At 36.9% G+C, this 19,116-nt stretch overlaps 1 protein-coding gene across 2 annotated transcripts in view; it reads left to right on the top strand.

The window, feature by feature from the left end:
• The window catches only part of SPATA1 (spermatogenesis associated 1), a 44,021-nt gene that overhangs the window by 12,353 nt on the left and 12,552 nt on the right, over nt 1–19,116 (top strand). For both annotated transcript variants that reach the window (XM_055138550.1, XM_055138549.1), the window contains exons 5-11: nt 72–125; nt 210–441; nt 4,191–4,314; nt 5,383–5,449; nt 12,824–12,929; nt 14,148–14,273; nt 17,318–17,496. In XM_055138550.1, the coding sequence (XP_054994525.1) occupies nt 72–125; nt 210–441; nt 4,191–4,314; nt 5,383–5,449; nt 12,824–12,929; nt 14,148–14,273; nt 17,318–17,496 (888 nt within the window). The remainder of the gene's footprint in view (nt 1–71; nt 126–209; nt 442–4,190; nt 4,315–5,382; nt 5,450–12,823; nt 12,930–14,147; nt 14,274–17,317; nt 17,497–19,116) is intronic.

Genomic DNA, 19,116 nt, shown 5'->3' on the forward strand with positions numbered 1-19,116 from the left:
GAAAACAATAGGGGTAAAAGCAATTTTAAAATGTGAAAGTTTTCATACTTTTTTTATTCATTTATTTCTAGGTGAAGACAAAGCAGGAGTCTGAACTGAAACTTAAATCATTTGCTCCTCCACATGTATGTAATGTATGATTTTAAGTTTATGCTGATTTTTCAAGTTACTGTATTTCAAATTACAAAACAATTTCCTATGTGTTTTAGGCTCTTCAACCAGAGTTATATTTGCTTCCTATAGTGGATCATTTAGGAAACGTTTTTTCAGCATCAACAACAGTTTCTTTAGATGACCAGCAGCTCAATAATAATGTTGCCGAAGATGATGGAATAATCCAGGAACCATTTAACCTAATTTTGTCAAATGAAGAACCTGGAACAGAGCCCAGTCTTTTAGAAAGTATTGTGAAAGAACTTCTTCACGAGAATTGGGAAGAAGGTGACTTCAACTGCAATTGGGAAGACAGAGTTTATTATAGTACATTGTAGTATCCAGATCTGTTAGCAAATTCTGGGCAAATCTAATTTTACAATTATGGACAGTAGAAAAGAAAAACTACAGTTCAGTCTGGAGCTTAAAATAATGTTCTTGCCTAGGGGGAGAAATAGAATTAAGTGTTATTCTAACATAAAAGCCAAATCAAAATACAACACTTTATGAACTCTACTATTTTTACTTGTTTTATAATAGTTCCAGATAAAATTATGTCTAAAGGAGATTATTGCACTAACATTGGTATTCATGATCATGTATCCAGAAATATCTTATTCAGGAAAATAATGTCAAACCAAAACTGTAGGATAACATTGGTTTGTCATTTTTCCTTGGCCACAGAGAGCTTAGGTTTATTGCGTTATACCCATCACAGTGCTCCTGAGGCACTCCAATTCCTCTGTTTATCTTTAACCTCTTCTCTGTGCTCTGCTTCCCCAACCAGTAAATCACCATTTTCCCCTAAGCAATACCTATGACTTGTAAAGTCAAATTCCTTAGAAATCTCTGATTTTATATTTGTAAGTAAACTATTGCTTTTCTCTTTCCCTTATGTTCTTTGTATAGTTTACTTCAGAGCAATATCCTTTTTGTATAGACACAGGAAGACAGTTAATGCTATGCTTTTGTAACTTGGGAATTAATTGTCTCCGAATAATATTTACTCCTGGGCATCTGAGCGAGGTGTCCCCAGGAGAGCCACCCTACAAGTTTAATGTATCTCTTAATTGTGTCCATACGAAATGACTAATATTATTACAAAGTAGAATTAAGATGAATGTTTAAATGATTGTTGAACTAAGGAAAGGAGAAACACACCCGTAGGTGGTATTTCACCCTTGAATGGATATCCTGGCTGCAGGAGATCTTCCCTCAGAAGGAAGGGCTTTCATATGTTGATTGTGGTACCTCACTGGGGTGTAGTTGCTACCCTCAATGCTTGGAGGTTGAGTACTAGACTAAGGCGGCGAGATGGAGCACAGAGAGACTAGCATGGGGGACCCAAGGAGATGGAAATGAGGGGCAGTGTGAGACTGGAATGGGGAGCTTAGGGAGACTGGAACAGGCGGTGGGGAGAATGGAATAAATGGCAACTGACCAGTCCTGTTCCCTCCTTCATGCGTCTGCTGGTGGCCACTGTAGGCCAGGGTGGGGTAAGCCACTCATGGCCACCGAACGCACATGACAGGAGAGAGAGAGAGACCATGCCACTCCTGCCGCTCAGGAGTGGCATGGTTTATTAAACACAAAATAAGTAAGTGAGCGGCTGAAGTGGGGTTTTTTTGGCCATAAATCAGGGGATTTAGGGGCTACTCCATACTCAGATTTGGCAGTCACTCCTGAAGATGCTAAGGGGACCACACAGGCCACGGATTGAACACATGGCTAGGATATGGGAACCCTGAGTTTGATCCTGGGCACCTTATGGCTGTCTCACTCTCTGAGCACTGCTCGTTCTAGCTCAGATATCCTCAAGCACTACTGGACCAGAACTTCTCTGCGTCAGAAGACCAAACTGACCTGCACCCAGGGCCCTGCTGAGAATTGCTAGGCAGGAGCCCTACCCTCCTCTCTACCCAGGTAGTAGTAGCCCTATAAAAATTGTTCTAGAGACATTAGAAAGTATGAAAAAGAAAATAAGGAAAGAAAATAACTCAACGGACTTGAGTGAGTGCTTTGCATGAACCAGTTCCTGAGTTCAATTCTTAAGAGCTACATGACTTGCTGAGAACCACTAGGTGGACTGGTCTAACCAGCATTGCAGTGTCTGGCCAAGCACTGAACTCTCAGACCACAAAGACTGGATGAGCATGAGTGACAGTGTTCCCCAAGGCTCTCTAAATGCTACTTAGAAGGCCCTTCTCCTCTGCCTTCAGAGGGATAAGATAAATATTGTCAATAATTCCACCATTCAGATATAATTTATTAGGGGGCTGGAGCGATAGCACAGCGGGTAGGGAGTTTGCCTTGCACACAGCCGACCCGGGTTCTAATCCCAGCATCCCATATGGTCCCCTGAGCACCGCCAGGGGTAATTCCTGAGTGAAGAGCCAGGAGTGACCCCTGTGCATCGCTGGGTGTGACCCCAAAAAAAAAAAACAGATATAATTTATTAGAATTTTGGTATATACTAGTCCAGTTTTTATTTTTTAGTTCTTATTCATAATGCTATTTCTTTAAATGAAGACATATAAAATGTGAAAAAGAATACACAAAGAAATGAAATTTGCTTGTAAAATCAGTTTAGAATATATCAGGCATTTAATATTAATAAATATAGAGCTACATCGTTATACAATTCCTTTGTAATAATTCCTTTGTATAATTTATTTGTTCCTGTATTATGTTTATGTCATTATGAATAGAATTGTAATATTTTTCTCAATTTTATACATTTGTCCTGTTATTTTCATAGAAGCTTAATAATTGTTTTTAAGATCATGCTTTTTTGTTATCAGAATTTTCTAAGCTGTCTCTGTCTTCTCTGGTCCTAAGCTGTCTCTCTCTTCTCTGGTCCTAATATCCTCTTCAGTTCCTAATAGAGATAATTACTACTTTGTTTTATTTTTTTTGCATTGTTCTCAGATTTTCATGTGAGAGTATGATACAGTGCCAACTATGTCATAATTTCAGAGGTAGTAATCTATCTAAAACTAAACTGTATGGACTTCACTTTGTAAAAGATTGTCACAAGCTTTGTGACATGGCTTTTCAAATAGTACTTTGTTTTTGTCTAAGTAAAAACTTTCTCCAGTGGGATAAAGGAGAGAAAAACCAATGCATTAACATCATCAAGCTTGATAATCTTTTGCTTGTATATCACCTGTAGAACATTAGTGTCTTAGCATTAATGGTTTTTTTTCTTTAATTTTTGGGTCACACCCGGCAATGTACAGGGGTTACTCCTGGCTCTGCACTCAGGAATTACTCCTGGCAGTGCTCAGGGGACCATATGGGATGTTGGGAATCGAACCCGGGTCGGCCGCGTGCAAGGCAAACGCCCTACCCGCTGTGCTATTGCTCCAGCCCAGCATTAATGTTTTAAAGACAGATTCTGTAATTTTGAAAGTTCCATTAAAATAAAGGAATAGCCAGAGAAGTAGTTCAGTGGGTTGAGCTCATGGTTTTGATGTGGGAGACGTGGGTTCAATCCTTGGTCTGTCAGGAATTTCCAGGAGCAACCCCTGAGCACACAGCCAAAAGTATGCCCAAGCACCATTGTGTGTGCCCCCTGAAATAATGAAGGGATATTTGTGAACTGAAATAGAAAATGATAGGAAATGCTACATATTTATTTCATCACTTTTCAAAGAAGGTTTCTCAAAATACTATTTCAAAAGATGCTTTTGGCAGAAACTCTGAAGTTCGTAAGTTTGAGTAAAGCCCTATTTATTCCTATCTTGTAGATTCACATTATACATAAAAACAGAGACATCCTTTGGGTGTTTATGTGTTTTATTCCTGTTAGGGTGACTTAAACTAGATTTTCGCAAACTGAATTATAACAAGAATTCTCCTTTCTTGTAACCTTAATGTTTCATAATATTCACTTTGTGAATTGTTGGCTGATGGCACATATAGTAAAAATTGTAGAGATTCTGAACCAGAAGGCAAGGTTATAATATGTAATAAAATATTTGTTTTAGTGTTTTCTTAATGCCATGAAATTTTTTTGCATGTACATGAATGTACAGAAGAATCTGCTGAGGGGAAAGATAATTCAAAAGAAAACAAGGCTGGAGAAAATCAAAGTGAAAATTCTGAATTGCTCGGATCACTGGAAGATTCAAAAGATGAAAATGATAGCAATGAAAACAGGTAATTTGATACTCTTTCCAAATGTCATAAACTATCATCAAAAGTGAGATATTAATAATTGTAAAGATACCTCATTAGACAAAGACAAGAGTGAAGCTAGTGATTGCTTCATTAAAACTACATTTTTCTGATCTATACCAGTAGTCTTCTTCAGTATAACAGCTAGTAAATTTTTCATTTGGGGACACACCCAGCAGTGCTTGTGGACTTCTGCCAGCTCTGAGAAGAACACTCTTAGTAGTGTTGCAGGGGGCAGGTCGTGCTAGAGATCAAACTAAGGTCTGCCCTAAATGAAGAGTTTATGTACTAGCCCTTTGATTTATCTCTGGTCTATCTTCTTCAGCATAAATGAGGTTTAGTTTATTGCTTTACTTTATTCTGCTGTAATTCTTTTTTCCTCCAAGGGCAGCCTCATAACAGAAAATTATTTGTTTTTGCTTTTCTTGGAACTTATTTTTCTGTCTCCAATTCTTCATTATAAATAAACTAATCAGTATGCTTGACTTTCACATTTGGATACTGTCTATTATAATTAGTACTTAGACAAAATAAGTCTTTGAAATTAAGGGATTCTAAAAATAGTTATTCACAAAATAACTGTAAACAAAACATGCTTATAAAAATATCAGTTGGGCTGGAGCAATAATACAGTGGGTAGGGCATTTGCCTTGCACACAACCAACCCAGGTTCGGTTCCCAGCATCCCATCTGGTCACCCGACTGCTGCCAGGAGTAATTCCTGAGTGCATGAGCCAGGAGTAAATTCAAGTGTGACCAAAATGGTAAAAAAATTAAAAAATTAAAATTAAAATATCAGTTATTTCATCTTGCTAAAGATAATGGGACGTTGATTTGATTTTAACTATAAGAAAATTTAATTTTATTATCTATACTAAATACAGCTTATGCTAATCAATGATTCTAAAAGATAATATGATGGTCTCAGGATTCCTTATAATTGTTAATTTTTTGTGTTGACAAAATAGTAAGTGATATATAAAATAGAAAGAGCTAATATTCATGATTTTTTGTTTTAATATCACTTATAAATCTATCCTTTCTTTGAAGTGCTTCTTTTTTGAAGAATGAAGATGATAGACTTTGTGTCATTAGAGAAGACAAAGAAGACAACCAGGTATGATAAGAAACATTAAGTTTTGCATTGCAAGAAATAATTATACTGATTTTGAAATAACTCATTAATGAGTAATGTCTAAGTTTTCTAATCTTAGAGGTAATCATGTGGGAGATATACTTCAAGAAATTAAAAAAGGAGCTGGAGTGATAGTACAGCAGGTAGGGCATTTGCTTTGCACACAGCCGACCCAGGTTCAAACCTTGGCATCCCATATGGTCCCCTGGCACTGCCAGGGGGTAATTTCTGAGTGCAGAGCTGGGAGTAATCCCTAAGCATTGCTGGGTGTGACCCAGGAGGACGGGAGGGAGGGAAAGGAAGGGAAAGGAAGGGAAGGGAAGGAAAGGGAAGGAAGGAAGGAAGGAAGGAAGGAAGGAAGGAAGGAAGGAAGGAAGGAAGGAAGGAAGGAAGGAAGGAAGGAAGGAAGGGAAGGAGGGAGGGAGGGAGGGAGGGAGGGAGGGAGGGAGGGAGGGAGGGAGGGAGGGAGGGAGGGAGGAAGTACGGGAGGGAGGGAGGAAGAAAGGAAGAACGGGAGGGAGGAAGGAAGGAAGGAAGGAAGGAAGGAGGGAAGGGGGGAAGGGAGGGAGGACGGGAGGAAGGAAGGAAGGGAGGGAGGGAGGGAGAGAGGAAGGGAGGGAGGAAGGGAGAGAGGAAGAGAAAGAAGGAAGGAAGAAAAATTAAAGGAAAGAGTTCTTGCCTTACATGTGGCTGTTTCAGGAAGGAAGGAAGGAGGGAGGGAGGGAAGGAGGGAGGGAAGAAGGAAGGAAGGAAGGAAGGAAGGAAGGAAGGAAGGAAGGAAGGAAGGAAGGAAGGAAGGAAGGAAGGAAGGAAGGAGAGAAGAAAGAAAAAGAAATAAAAGGAAAGGGTTCTTGCATTGCATGTGCTGTTTCGAAGGGAGGGAGAGAGGGAGAGAGAGAAAATTAAAGGAAAGGGTTCTTGCCTTGCATGTGGCAGTTTTAGTCCCCAAGCACAGCCATGGTCATTCCTAACCATAGGGCCAGGAGTAAGACCTGACCAACCACCAAGTATGGCTCAAAGCCTACTAACTTGCAATTTAAAAGTTAAATAATAAAAGATATATTAAAAAAATTTCAGGATGCTGTCATTTCAGTGAAATTTCATGATCCAGAACATGATCTTCATGATCCAGAACATGAAAGTGAACATTAAAACCAGGTTTTGGTGTTGTGCCTCAGCTGCCATTTAGAATTAATCACTTGATAGATTTCTTGGTTATTGGGAGAGATTTTAATATGTTACTTCATTTTTTAAAAAAATCAAATAATCTAAATGACCACCAACTTTTGAGTTGGGTGCAAAGTAAAAAGCTCATAGGTGATCAAAGTAATATTATGATGGGTATTACTACATGTGTTTTAATGTATAGCTGATCAAATGCAATTGATGTGTAGTTGATTGGAATATTGAAATCTGTTGATTGGAGTATTCTCCTGGTAGGAGAATAACTACCAGGACTTGTAATTATAGTTCAGTTATATCTCAGTCATTGGTTTTTGAAGTAGAAGCACTCTATCTTTGGCAAGTAATTGTTCTTTTGTTGCTGAATTCAATAATTTTATCTATTTTTAAAACTTGTCATATATATGCTTAATGCTATTTCGCTGTGGTTTGGGTTTAATTTCCATGATTAATGATATAATTGGTTATGGTTTATGTATTTTATTGACCCCACCCTTATTTTAAATGATTTATTAAGCATTATAAATGCTTTTTTTAGCATTTATAATTGGGTTGCTTTCGTAGCTTTTTGAATAGCAGGAGTGTTTTGTGTTTTGTTTTTTTATTTTGGAGAGATACTGGAGAGATACCACAGTGGGTAGGGCACTTGCCTTACACGCAGCCAATCCGGAGTATCCTGCCCGCATAGCAGAGCCTGGCAAGTTACCCGTGGCATATTCGATATGCCAAAAACAGTAACAACAAGTCTCACAATGGAGACATTACTGGTGCCCACTCAGCAAATCGATGAACAACGGGACAACAGTGCAACAGTGCTATTTTGGAGGATAGTTCTTTGATGCTTCTACATTTTGTAAATTATTTTTTTAGTGTATGAATTATCAGTTTTTCTTCTCTTATTACAGTAAGTGAATTTCATTAAGTAAAACTGTTTAATTTCATCTGTGCTTGAAAAGAATTATCAGAGAGATCATAATTAGTTCACAAAGCCTAGCTGACTTTCTTTCTGGCCCATTGTAGAAAAAATGTGCTATTTCTGGTTTGAAAACCTAGATACCCGATAGGTTCGTTTAATTGGTTATAACATCCTTATCTGAGATTTTTCTCCCCTTGAGTCTCTTTAAATGATCCTCTTGGTTCATATTTATTTAAAACAATAATTAGTTTTCATATTATTCTTTAAAATTATAATGCCAATGTGTTCTGTTAAAAACTGATTTGGATATTTTGAAGGGCTGACCAAAAAGTTCCTTTAATGTGTAGTCATTTTATCAGGCTATCTTTGTCGGTATTGTAGGCTAGGTTTTTCTATATCCACAATGGGCCCTTTCACTATGGAAATCAAGACTGTTCTTACTTTAAAAAGACCTCTACAAAGAAAACTATAAAACGCTACTCCATGAAATAAAAGAAGACATGAGGAAATGGAAACATATACCTTGCTCATTGATAGCGAGAATCAATATTGTCAAAATGGCAATACTCCCTGGAACAAAGGCAGACCCGCAGACCAATGGAACAGGGTGGAATATCCCTACACACAACCCCAAATGTACGATCATCTAATCTTTGATAAGGGAGCAAGAGATGTGAAGTGGAGCAAGGAAAGCCTTTTAACAAATGGTGCTGGCACAACTGGACAACCACATGCAAAAGAATGGGCATAGACCTCGACCTGACACCATGCACAAAAGTCAGATCAAAATGGATCAAAGACTTCAACATCAGACCACAAACCATAAGGTACATTGAAGACAAGGTCGGCAAAACCCTCCACGATATTGAAGATAAAGGTATCTTCAAAGATGACACAGAACTAAGCAAACTAGTAGAAACAGAGATCAACAAATGGGACTACATTAAACTAAAAAGCTTCTGCACCACAAAAGATACAGTGACCAAAATACAAAGACTATCTACAGAATGGGAAAGGATATTTACACAATACCCATCAGATAAGGGGTTGATATCAATGGTGTATAAAGCACTGGTTGAACTCTACAAGAAGAAAACATCCAACCCCATCAGAAAATGGGGCGAAGAAATGAACAGAAACTTTCCCAAGGAAGAGATATGAATGGCCAAAAGGCACATGAAAAAGTGCTCTACATCACTAATCATCAGAGAGATGCAGATCAAAACAACCACGAGATACCACCTCACACCACAGAGACTAGCACACATCCAAAAGAACAAAAGCAACCACTGTTGGAGAGGATATGGCGAGAAAGGGACCCTTCTACACTGCTGGTGGGAATGCCGACTAGTTCAGCCCTTTTGGAAAACAATACGGATGATTCTCAAAAAACTAGTGGTTGAGCTTCCATTTGACCCAGCAATACCACTGCTGGGAATATATCCCAGAGGAGCAAAACAGTATAGTCGAAATGACATCTGCACTTCTATGTTCATTGCAGCACTGTTTACAATAGCCAGAATCTGGAAAAAACCTGAGTGCCCTAGAACAGATGACTGGCTGAAGAAACTTTGGTACATCTATACAATGGAATACTATGCAGCTGTTAGAAAAAATGAGGTCATGAAGTTTGCATATAAGTGGATCAGCATGGAAAGTATCATGCTAAGTGAAATGAGTTAGAAAGAGAGAGACAGACATAGAAAGATTGCGCTCATCTGTGGAATATAGAATAATACAATAGGAGTCTAACACCCAAGAATAGTAGAAATAAGTACCAGGAGGCTGTCTCCATGGCTTGGAGGCTGGTCTCTCATTCTGGGCAACTCAGAGAAGGGAGCACCAAGTAAAATGTGGTCGGAGGTCATGTGGGGGAAGGGTGACGCGTGCCGAATGTAGACTAGGGACTGAACACAGTGGCCATTCAACACCTTTATTGCAAACCACAACACCTAATAAGAGAGAGAGAACAAAAGGGAATACGCTGCCATAGTGGCAGTGTGGGGTGGGGGGAGACTGGACTGGGGAGGATGGGAGGGATGCTGGGTTTACTGGTGGTGGAGAATGGGCACTGGTGAAGGGATGGGTTCTCGAACTTTGTGTGGGGAAAACATGAGCACAAAAATGTATAAATCTGTAACTGTACCCTCACAGTGATTCACTAATTAAAAAAAAAGACTGTTCTTACTTTAAAAGTACCTTCTAAAATTATAATTTTCTATGTAAATTATTAGCTGATGTTTTTCATTGTTTTGTTTTTCAGGTAGCATGATTGCTCTTACCTTATATCTTCTTTACCTTTCATAATTTGTCAGCTATTTACTTCATTATTTTATTTTTTGTTTCTCTTAGTTTTCTATTTTTTAATATCTGTTCCTTCTTGAATGCCTGATACATTGTTAATTTTTTATGATTTTATTTCAAAAAAAACTTCTTAGTTTGGTAGTTTCCATTTCACATCTTCATTTTGGTTTTTCCTTTTGGTTCTTGGGAAATAACCAGCAGTGCTGGGAAGCCATAGAGTGACAGAGATTGAATCTAGGGCTCCTGCATGCAAAACATTCATTCTAGCCCCTTGAACCATCTGTACAATGCCAGTCATTCCATCTTTATTCTGAAACTTTTAAATTCTTATTTGTAGAATTTATTCTGAGGCCTTGAAATTTTCAACAACAAATGTTGATTATTTATATCTGATCTATGTGATCTATGTTGGGAATATTGTTAAGCTATCCCCTACTTTATGATCGCCTCTTTGTTTTATTTTGCTTTTAGTTCTCAACTTTGAGGGTTTTATTTTAAGTAACTTTGTTTGCATGCTAGTGTATAATATTATAGATGTTGTCCATGTTTATTTGTGTTGGATTTTTCTCTTCAGCAGTAATTGGCAACCTTACATAAGAAGACTGGTGTTTTGGTGTCTCATCTGTTTCTTAGATGAGGAGCACCCTCTCCTGCTGCTACGGTGAAATGCAGACATATATGTTATAAAGCTAGACATCTTATAGCCTTGTTCTCCCTCTTGGAGAACCTGGCAAGCTACCGAGAGTTTCCTGCCTGCATGGGAGAGACTGGCAAGCTCCCCATGGCATATTCATATGCTAAAACCAATAACAATGATGGGTCTCATTCCCCTTACCCTGAAAGAGCCTCCAATGCGGCGCTGTTGGAAAGGATGAGTAAAGAGAAGCTTCTAAAATCTCAGGGTTAGGATGAATGGAGACTTACTGAGACCTCTCGAGAAAATTGACAATCAATAGAATGATGATGATAATTATATATTGTGCATATGTATGTTATTACATGTCATTTTATTAGTCTCACCCACATCTAGTAGTGCTTGCATCAAAGGTGTTTGGGGTCCAGCAGGGCCACTCCGAGTAGTGCTTGAAGAGGAGAAATGGGCATGTGGTGCCAGGGACCAACTGAAGCCCTGTACATACTGAGCATGTACTCTGCACTTGAACCATATTTCTGGCCCCTTATATTAATAAATGGGGGAGTAGCTTGTTTTCTTTGGATTCTTATCTACTAGAAATCCAGCAGTTATGAAATATATTGGCCACTTTTTTCTTTAAAATGCTGAATAAACACCTCTCACTTTCCACACTTTTTTTCTCCCATAAACTCCCATAAATTCCCAATTAGTCCTTTTCACCCCTACCTTTTACAAACCCTTTCTTTTGGATCCCTCATAGGAAGTGCTCTGATTTACCAGATCTTGGGCCTGTAGTCTTAGAATTTCTTCAAAGCATGCAAGGCCCTCTCATATAGTAAATAGTAGCTGATATTGTCTGTATTTTATCTACTTCTTATGCTCTCTACATCATAATAACATCTGACTTTTCTCAGATACGGACTTCTGAGCACACTCTGCTAGTCTCACTGTTCATTTCCTCCACTTTAATGTAAATGAAAGTATGTATAAATTAAGGATTCTATATTCTAGGTATTCTGTAGACATAAATAATTGGTGGCTATTTATTTTATAATAGTTGGGAGAACATGTGAAGAAACTCTAATTGAGGAGGTTGCCATTGTCTGTTGGAATCTGACCATATAAGTTAGAAAAGTAAGGTAAACTTAGAAATAGTAATAAAGTTAAGATTAAGGACTTGGTGATAGATGTAAAGTAATATATTACAGTAGTGAGAATAACATTACAGAAGTGAAAACTAACATAATTAACAATTTCAGGGGCTGGAGCAATAGCATAGCAGGTAGGGCGCTTGTTTTGCATGCAGCCGACCCGGGTTCGATTCCCAGCATCCCATATGGTCCCCTGAGCACGGCCATGGGTAATTCCTGAGTGCAGAGCCAGGAGTAACCCCTAGGCATCACCGGGTGTGTTGGAAAAAGCAAAAAATAAATAAATAAATAAAACAATTTCAGATCTATAAAGTATTAATATAAAAATATCAAGGCCATTTATTTAAAAAGAAATAATACAAAGAGATATGAAGTTGATATAGATGCAAATACAGAGGAGATAAGTAGATAAAGTCTAGGAGAATGAAATACGTATTTTGAGAATGGAAAATTTCCATTTTCTGAACAAATATAAGTGATCAATATTGCTCAAAAAGTTTTAAATGTTATACTTAGTAACTAAGATCTAAAATCTTTAGACAGGGCTGGAGAGATAGTACAGCGAGTAGAGCATTTGCCTTGCATGCAGCCAACCTGGGCTTGATCCCTCACACTCTGTATGGTCTTTGAGGTCGCCCAGAGTGATCCCTAGTGCAGAGCCAGGGATAAGCCTGAGAACCCCTGGGTGTGGCCCCAAAACCAAAAATAAAATCTTAGAAAGAATTTTCTTAAAGAGGGAATTGTATTTCAAAAAGAGTAATGAATTATTATTTATTTTCAATTTAAAGTTCCTGTAATAATGCCCAAATAATAGTGAAGACTATGAAACAAGAGTTATAGTTAAAAATATAATCTTAGGGGGCTGGAGTGATAGCACAGCAGGTAGAGCATTTGCCTTGCACGTGGTCGACCCAGGTTCAATTCCCACATGGTTCCCCTAGCCCTGCCAGGAGTAATTCCTGAGTGCATGAGCCAGGAGTAACCCCTGTGCAATGCCAGGTGTGACACAAAACAAACAAACAAACAAACAAACAAAAAGTACAGACTTAGGAATTCATCACCATATAATTTTTTTTAGTGTAAAACTGTTGTACTCTACCAAATGCCTTTAGATAGATGAATTTTAATGTGTCACCTTACTAAATTTTATTGATTTTCATGTTTTACAGATAAGTAAACAAGAGTGTGTCGTCCTACCAGATGTTACTGATTTTCCTTCACTTCCTTCTGTACATATTTCTATTCCAGGAGATAACTCTTTATCACAGAGTTCAAGTAAGTACAGATGAGTGTATGAGTTAAATAATGTTAATAGATAGTGATTATTTAATGGGTAGAGGGTTTCAATTTTGATTTAAAAAAAGGACTTTAAAAGTTCTGGAAATGGATGGTAGTAATATTTGTTCAACATTATTAATGCATGTAATGCCATTGAATTATACATGACATACAAATGATTATAATGATAGACTTTATGTATATTTTACCATAAAGGTGAATTATTTATTTTGTTTATTTTTGTTTTGGGGCTATACCTGGTGTACTCAGGGTTTATTCCTGACTCTGCACTCAAGAATCACTCCTGGGGGACTGGAGCAACAGCACAGAAGGTAGGGTGTTTGCCTTGCACTTGGCCAACCGAGGTTCAATTCCCAGCATCCCATATAGTCCCATGAGCACCACCTGGAATGATTCCTGAGTGCATGAGCCAGGAGTAACCACTGTGCATCACCGGGTATGACCCAAAAAGCAGGAAAAGAAAAAGAATCACTCCTGGTAGAATTCAGGCTTGCCATAGATAGAAGCCAGAGTTTAATGCATAAAAAGGAAGTGTCCTACCTGCTGTACTATTTCTTCAGCCACAAAAGTAAATATTTAAGTGCATGTATTTTGTGTGATTAGTATGTATGCTTAATCACGAATATCATATCTGATAATAGCCATACCTTAAAATGTATATTTTCAAGCCAGGAGGTAATTCAGAGGTCTAGAGAACATACTTTGTATACCAAAGACTTAGATTTTATCCTTAGCACCTCATGTTCCCATACCATCACACCAGAAGTGTTCCCTGTGTGTGGGAAACACTCCACCCAACACACACACACACACCCCAGAAAAAAAAAATTTTAAATATACATTTCATGTAAGACTTAAGTATAGCAATTATGGGCCCATTGACAAGTTTACAAAAAACACTAACCCACAAAGTTTAAATATTTGAATTTTAATCAATTTCTATACATATGTATAAATATAGAAAAGAATTACTATATTATTTACGTATATTTAAATTACTTTATATATATCCACTTTTAGAAAATAAAATGTGCCCTCATTTTCCATAATGTCAAATGTTATATTGTGACAAAGCAGAGTTTTAGGTAAAGCTTATTCTTGCCATTTTAGGCATTTTTAAGTTTGCACTTTGTATTTAAATAAACCATTTTAGCAGTCAGACTTTGATGAGTGTGGGTTATATAATTGTTTTAGGAGAGAATATTATTGAACAAATTAATCAGTTAAAGGAAGAAAGACTACAACTGGAGAGAATTAAAGAAGAACTAATAAAGAAAGTTGAAAAACTATTTGAACAAAGCACATTGAAACAACTTCTTGGTAAAGTTTATTATATATTATCACTATAAAGAAAACTAAAGTTTTAAAGAACTTATTTACATAATTCATTTTCTGAATACATAATAAAATTAAGGAATATTTGCTACTTTATAATAATTAAGTGATATACTGTTTACTTGGTATAATTGCTAGGCTTAATGATCAAAAGAAATGGTTTTAAAAGAAATATCACACAGTGTACTTTATTTCCTTTTGATTGTGTTTCTTTGGGGAGGGGAGGAGCTCCCAAAGAGTGCTCTGTGCACCTGGGGGTGATACTTGGCTATCTAGTGCAGGCTTGTGGACAAGGCATGTGCTCTTGCCCTTTGAGGCATCTCCCCAACCACATAAAAAGTGTATTTTAAAAATCAAGTTTCTGACTTAAGAGATTCAACTCCATTTGCAAAAAAAATAAAAGCAAAAAATAAACAAATGGGACTTAATCAAACTAAAACATTTCTACCCAAAGAAACAATAGTTAAAATAGACACAGAACCGAATGAGCGAAAACATTGAACAGAGGGCTAATAATCCAAGATACAAATTACTCAAAAAAACTCAACAACAAAAAGAACCAAATCATAAAAAAGGGGGCAGAATTGCTGACACATTCTCTAAAAGAAGACATAGAGGTGGTCGATAGGTATATGAAAAAATAATTTATCATCACTATCAAGGAAATACTAATTAAAATGATAATAAGATGTCTTCTTACACCAGTTAGAATGGCCTATCTAAATCAGTAACAGCCTTTACTGGTAGGGATAATGAAAAAGGAAAACTCATTTACTATTGATGGGATGATTGTAGACTAGTTTAACCTCTATGAAAAACAGTAAGGAGACTTTATAAAAAAAGGAAAAAATAACAACAACAAAAAAACCTTCATGTGATCCAACTAATCCACCTTTGGTATCTCTCCGAAAAACAAAACAAGCAATCAATTTACAAAGTTATTTACTCAGCTATGGTCACTGCAGCACTAGTTAAAATAGCCAAAATGTGGAAACAACCCAACAACAGATGAGTGAATAAATTGCAACATACATACATATACATACTCAAATGTATATACATATATGCATGCACCTAGTGAAATACCTGCTTTAGCTACAACTAGAGGAGTCATGTAAAACAAAACAAGGCAGGAGAAGGACAAATCCTCGGTGATCTCACTCATATATAAGGAAAAGAAGTGGATAGGTTAAATGAAAGCAAACCTCTGAACTGTAACAATAGTCAAGGGGATGGGTAGTGATGGTGTGATAAGAAGGAACCTAGGGACAGTGGTGGAGGATTTGGAGCAGTTTGATGGCAATGGTGCAGTAACGTTGAGCACCAAACATACAACACTATTATGAACTGTGTAATGAAAAAAATAAACAAGTAAATAAAACAACTTATCTACTCTAGTTATTTGGTTTTATTTTCAAGTTTTCTTTTTAAATCTTTAGATAATTTTATTTAGAAAAATTCTATATATGGTAGAATTTAACTCTACCATACTAGAATTAAACTGTAAACAAATTGCAGGAAAAAAAATATTAAACAATATAATATGTTCCAAGGGTAAAGGAGGACAAAAGCTTCCCAAGAAGAATTAGAATTTTGTATTTGTTTTGGAACCGCACCCAGCAGCTTACTTCTGGCTCTGTGCTCAGGGATAATGGATATCAAATCAGGAACGGACACATGCAAGGCAAGCACCCTACCCACTGTACTATCTCTCCAATGCCAGCATTAGAAATATTTTAAACTTTTGGGGCCCGAGCAATTAGTACAGCGGGTAAGGCATTTGCCTTGCATTCGGCCAACCCAAGTTCAATCCCGGGCATCTCATATGGCCCCCTAAGCACCGCCAGGAGTAATTCCTGAGTGCAGAGCCAGGAGTAATCTCTGAGCATAGCCCAGATGTGCCTCAAAAAGCAAAAAGAAATATTTTAAACTTTTTAGAGCAGTATTATAGTGTTAAATTTTATACTTTATTAAAAAGGACTGTTCTCAAATTATTTAAGATTTTACCCAAAAAAAACTAGAAAAGAAATAACAAAATAAACCCTACTAAAGAGAAAAATTAAATAGAAAAGAGCAGAAGTCAACAAAATTGGAAACAAAATATGAAAATACAATATTTTTTTAAATTTTAGTAAAATTAATAAACCTCTAACAGGACTAACAAAAGGAAAAAGAGAAATGAGATATTATCAGTATATAAAATTAAATTAATATAAAATTTAATTTAGAAATGAAATTAAATATACCATTTATAAACTCCTCCAAAATTAGAAGGGCCATATGGAACTGCCTTAAACAAAAATTCAAAACCTTGGTTTAAGTAGACTCAGGTGGTGTTATGTTTTGTTTTTTGGGTTATACCCAGTGGTGCTCAAGGGACGAATTCTGGCTCTTTGCGCTGGAGACCATATATGGTTTTTGGGATTCAAATGAGGGTCAATAAGATAAAACTCCTGTACTGTCTTTCTGGTAGCAGAAGTATTTTTTAAGTAGTATTTTTTATGACTAAATTCCAAGCTTAAAGGAGAACATGGTTGTGCTTCCTGGATCCATCACTATTTTACATGGTCATGCTTCCTAGAACAATCTATTTTACTGTATTTTTAGGCAGGATCTTTTATTATACAAAAAATATTTCTTTTTTTATCTCTAATTTCTTCAGCATATAAGAAAGTAAGAAGATAAATGTTTAACTCCAGAATCCTTTCTTTTCTTTCTTTCTTTCTTTCTTTCTTTCTTTCTTTCTTTCTTTCTTTCTTTCTTTCTTTCTTTCTTTCTTTCTTTCTTTTTGTTTTGGGGTTACACCTAGCGATGCTCAGGGCTTCCAACTAGCTCTGCACTCAGGATTTACTCCTGGTGGTACTTGGGGGACCATATGGGGAGGTGCCAGGATCAAATCCAGGTAGGCCGCTTGCAAGGCAAGAGCCTATACTATCACTCCAGACCCTTCAGAATCCTTTCATCTTAAAAACAAAGTTGTCCTTTTATCAGATACAAACTATAGCATTTAATTTTGGGGGGACCGGTAGACTCTGATGATTGGAAAAAAAAGTACTTTGAAACAAAGAAAGTGACGGCATCATTGGAAGAGATCGTAACAAAACTTCGAGAAGATCTGGAACTTTTCTACAAAAAATTGCTAATGCAGCTTGAAGCCCGGGAGATCAAGATGAGACCAAAGAATCTGGCAAACACTACAGACTCCAAGGTACTACTAAATGTGTTATTCAATTAGAGAAGTCTGACTGAATGACTGAAAATACATGTTTTATAATGTTTAGCATTATCATATGTTGGACGCTTCAGCCTATTTAAACTGGCTTAATCCTTAGGAAAATTTATGCAAAGCATACTAAGGTACTTCTGATATTTGCAGAAGTAAGTCTGATATTCCTAGTCCTTGTTTTTTGGTGTTAATATTATTATAAAACTTTTTCTTCACAGGAGCAATAGTTACCAATGATTAGTAAAGCTATATACCTCCAAAACTATGGAAGAATCTCTCTTAAACTCTGAGAATAGTCATTTTTAACCACTAGTTTGTGAACCGATGCTGGTTCACAGCTATACACAGGTTGAAAAACACTGTCCTAGAATAGATAACATTTTCCTTTCTGGATAAAGACCAAGTAGGCTTATCACTGGATTGATAGTCGTTATATTGGGAAATTCTGTGTACTAACTAATGTAGACAAATTAGGATCTGTTCTGTACCGGGGACAGATCACTTTTGTCCTGTGAAAGAGATTGAATGCCTGATCCAGTGTGCTATGGCCTAGGACTAACAGTGGTCACTCTCTACATTCTTTCTTTTAGTTGAGGGTGGAGGCTAAAACACTTAGAAAATTTCAAGGCATTATTATTTTAAATAAAGTTTAAATCATACTAAGATTTTTTTCATATAGTTTTGAATCTTAACAGGTTCAGAAACATGAAAGTTTATTTTTGAGTAATTCCATCGCATAATTAACAATTATAGTATATTGATTAATAATTATAAATAATAAAAATTCCAGAAGTCACCTATAAGTGATAGTATTACTTTAACTTTGGGCACCTTGAAATATTAAAGTCTTACTATTCTATTTTTCTGATTTTATTGATATTTAACTTACATATTAGTTTAAGGTATACAACATAATGACTTGGTATATGTATATGTTAAATAATTACCACAATAAGTTTAATTCATATTACACAGTTATAAAATTAGTTCTTATAATGAATTAGAACTTTTTAAATTAAATATTAAGGAACCTTGATCCACAGTCTGCTCCTCCCAGACAGGAGTATAAAATGAGGCCCCCATAGCCATGCCACCGGATTCCGCGCCAGGCTGTTTTCACTCAGGGTGCCCCAAAGAGGGGTGGGTGAGAAGCCTCCCTGCCCCAAGGGACCCAGCCCTGGCAGCCAACCTCCACTACCCAACCACAGCCACACTGCAGGCCCAGGCTGCTTTCCAGACACATTATAAGACACTTCCTACCCATTTTCCATAATTACCACACCATATTTGATGGAGTTCAGATAGTAGGCAACAAATCAGAGAGTAATACATATATATATACACACACATATATATCAATATATGTATATGTATATATACATATACATACATATACATGTCTCTCTCTCTCTCTCTCTCTCTCTCTCTCTCTCTCTCTCTCTCTCTCTCTCTCTCTCTCTCTCTCTCTCTCTCTCTCTCTCTCTCTCTCTCTCTCTCAAACCTGGCAAGCTACTGAGAGTCTCCCGCCCGCACAGGCAGAGCCTGGCAAGCTACCTGTGGTGTATTCGATATGCCAAAAACAATTACAATAGGTCTCATTCC

Source organism: Sorex araneus, chromosome 5, assembly GCF_027595985.1.
Source record: "Sorex araneus isolate mSorAra2 chromosome 5, mSorAra2.pri, whole genome shotgun sequence".
NCBI lineage: Eukaryota > Metazoa > Chordata > Mammalia > Eulipotyphla > Soricidae > Sorex > Sorex araneus.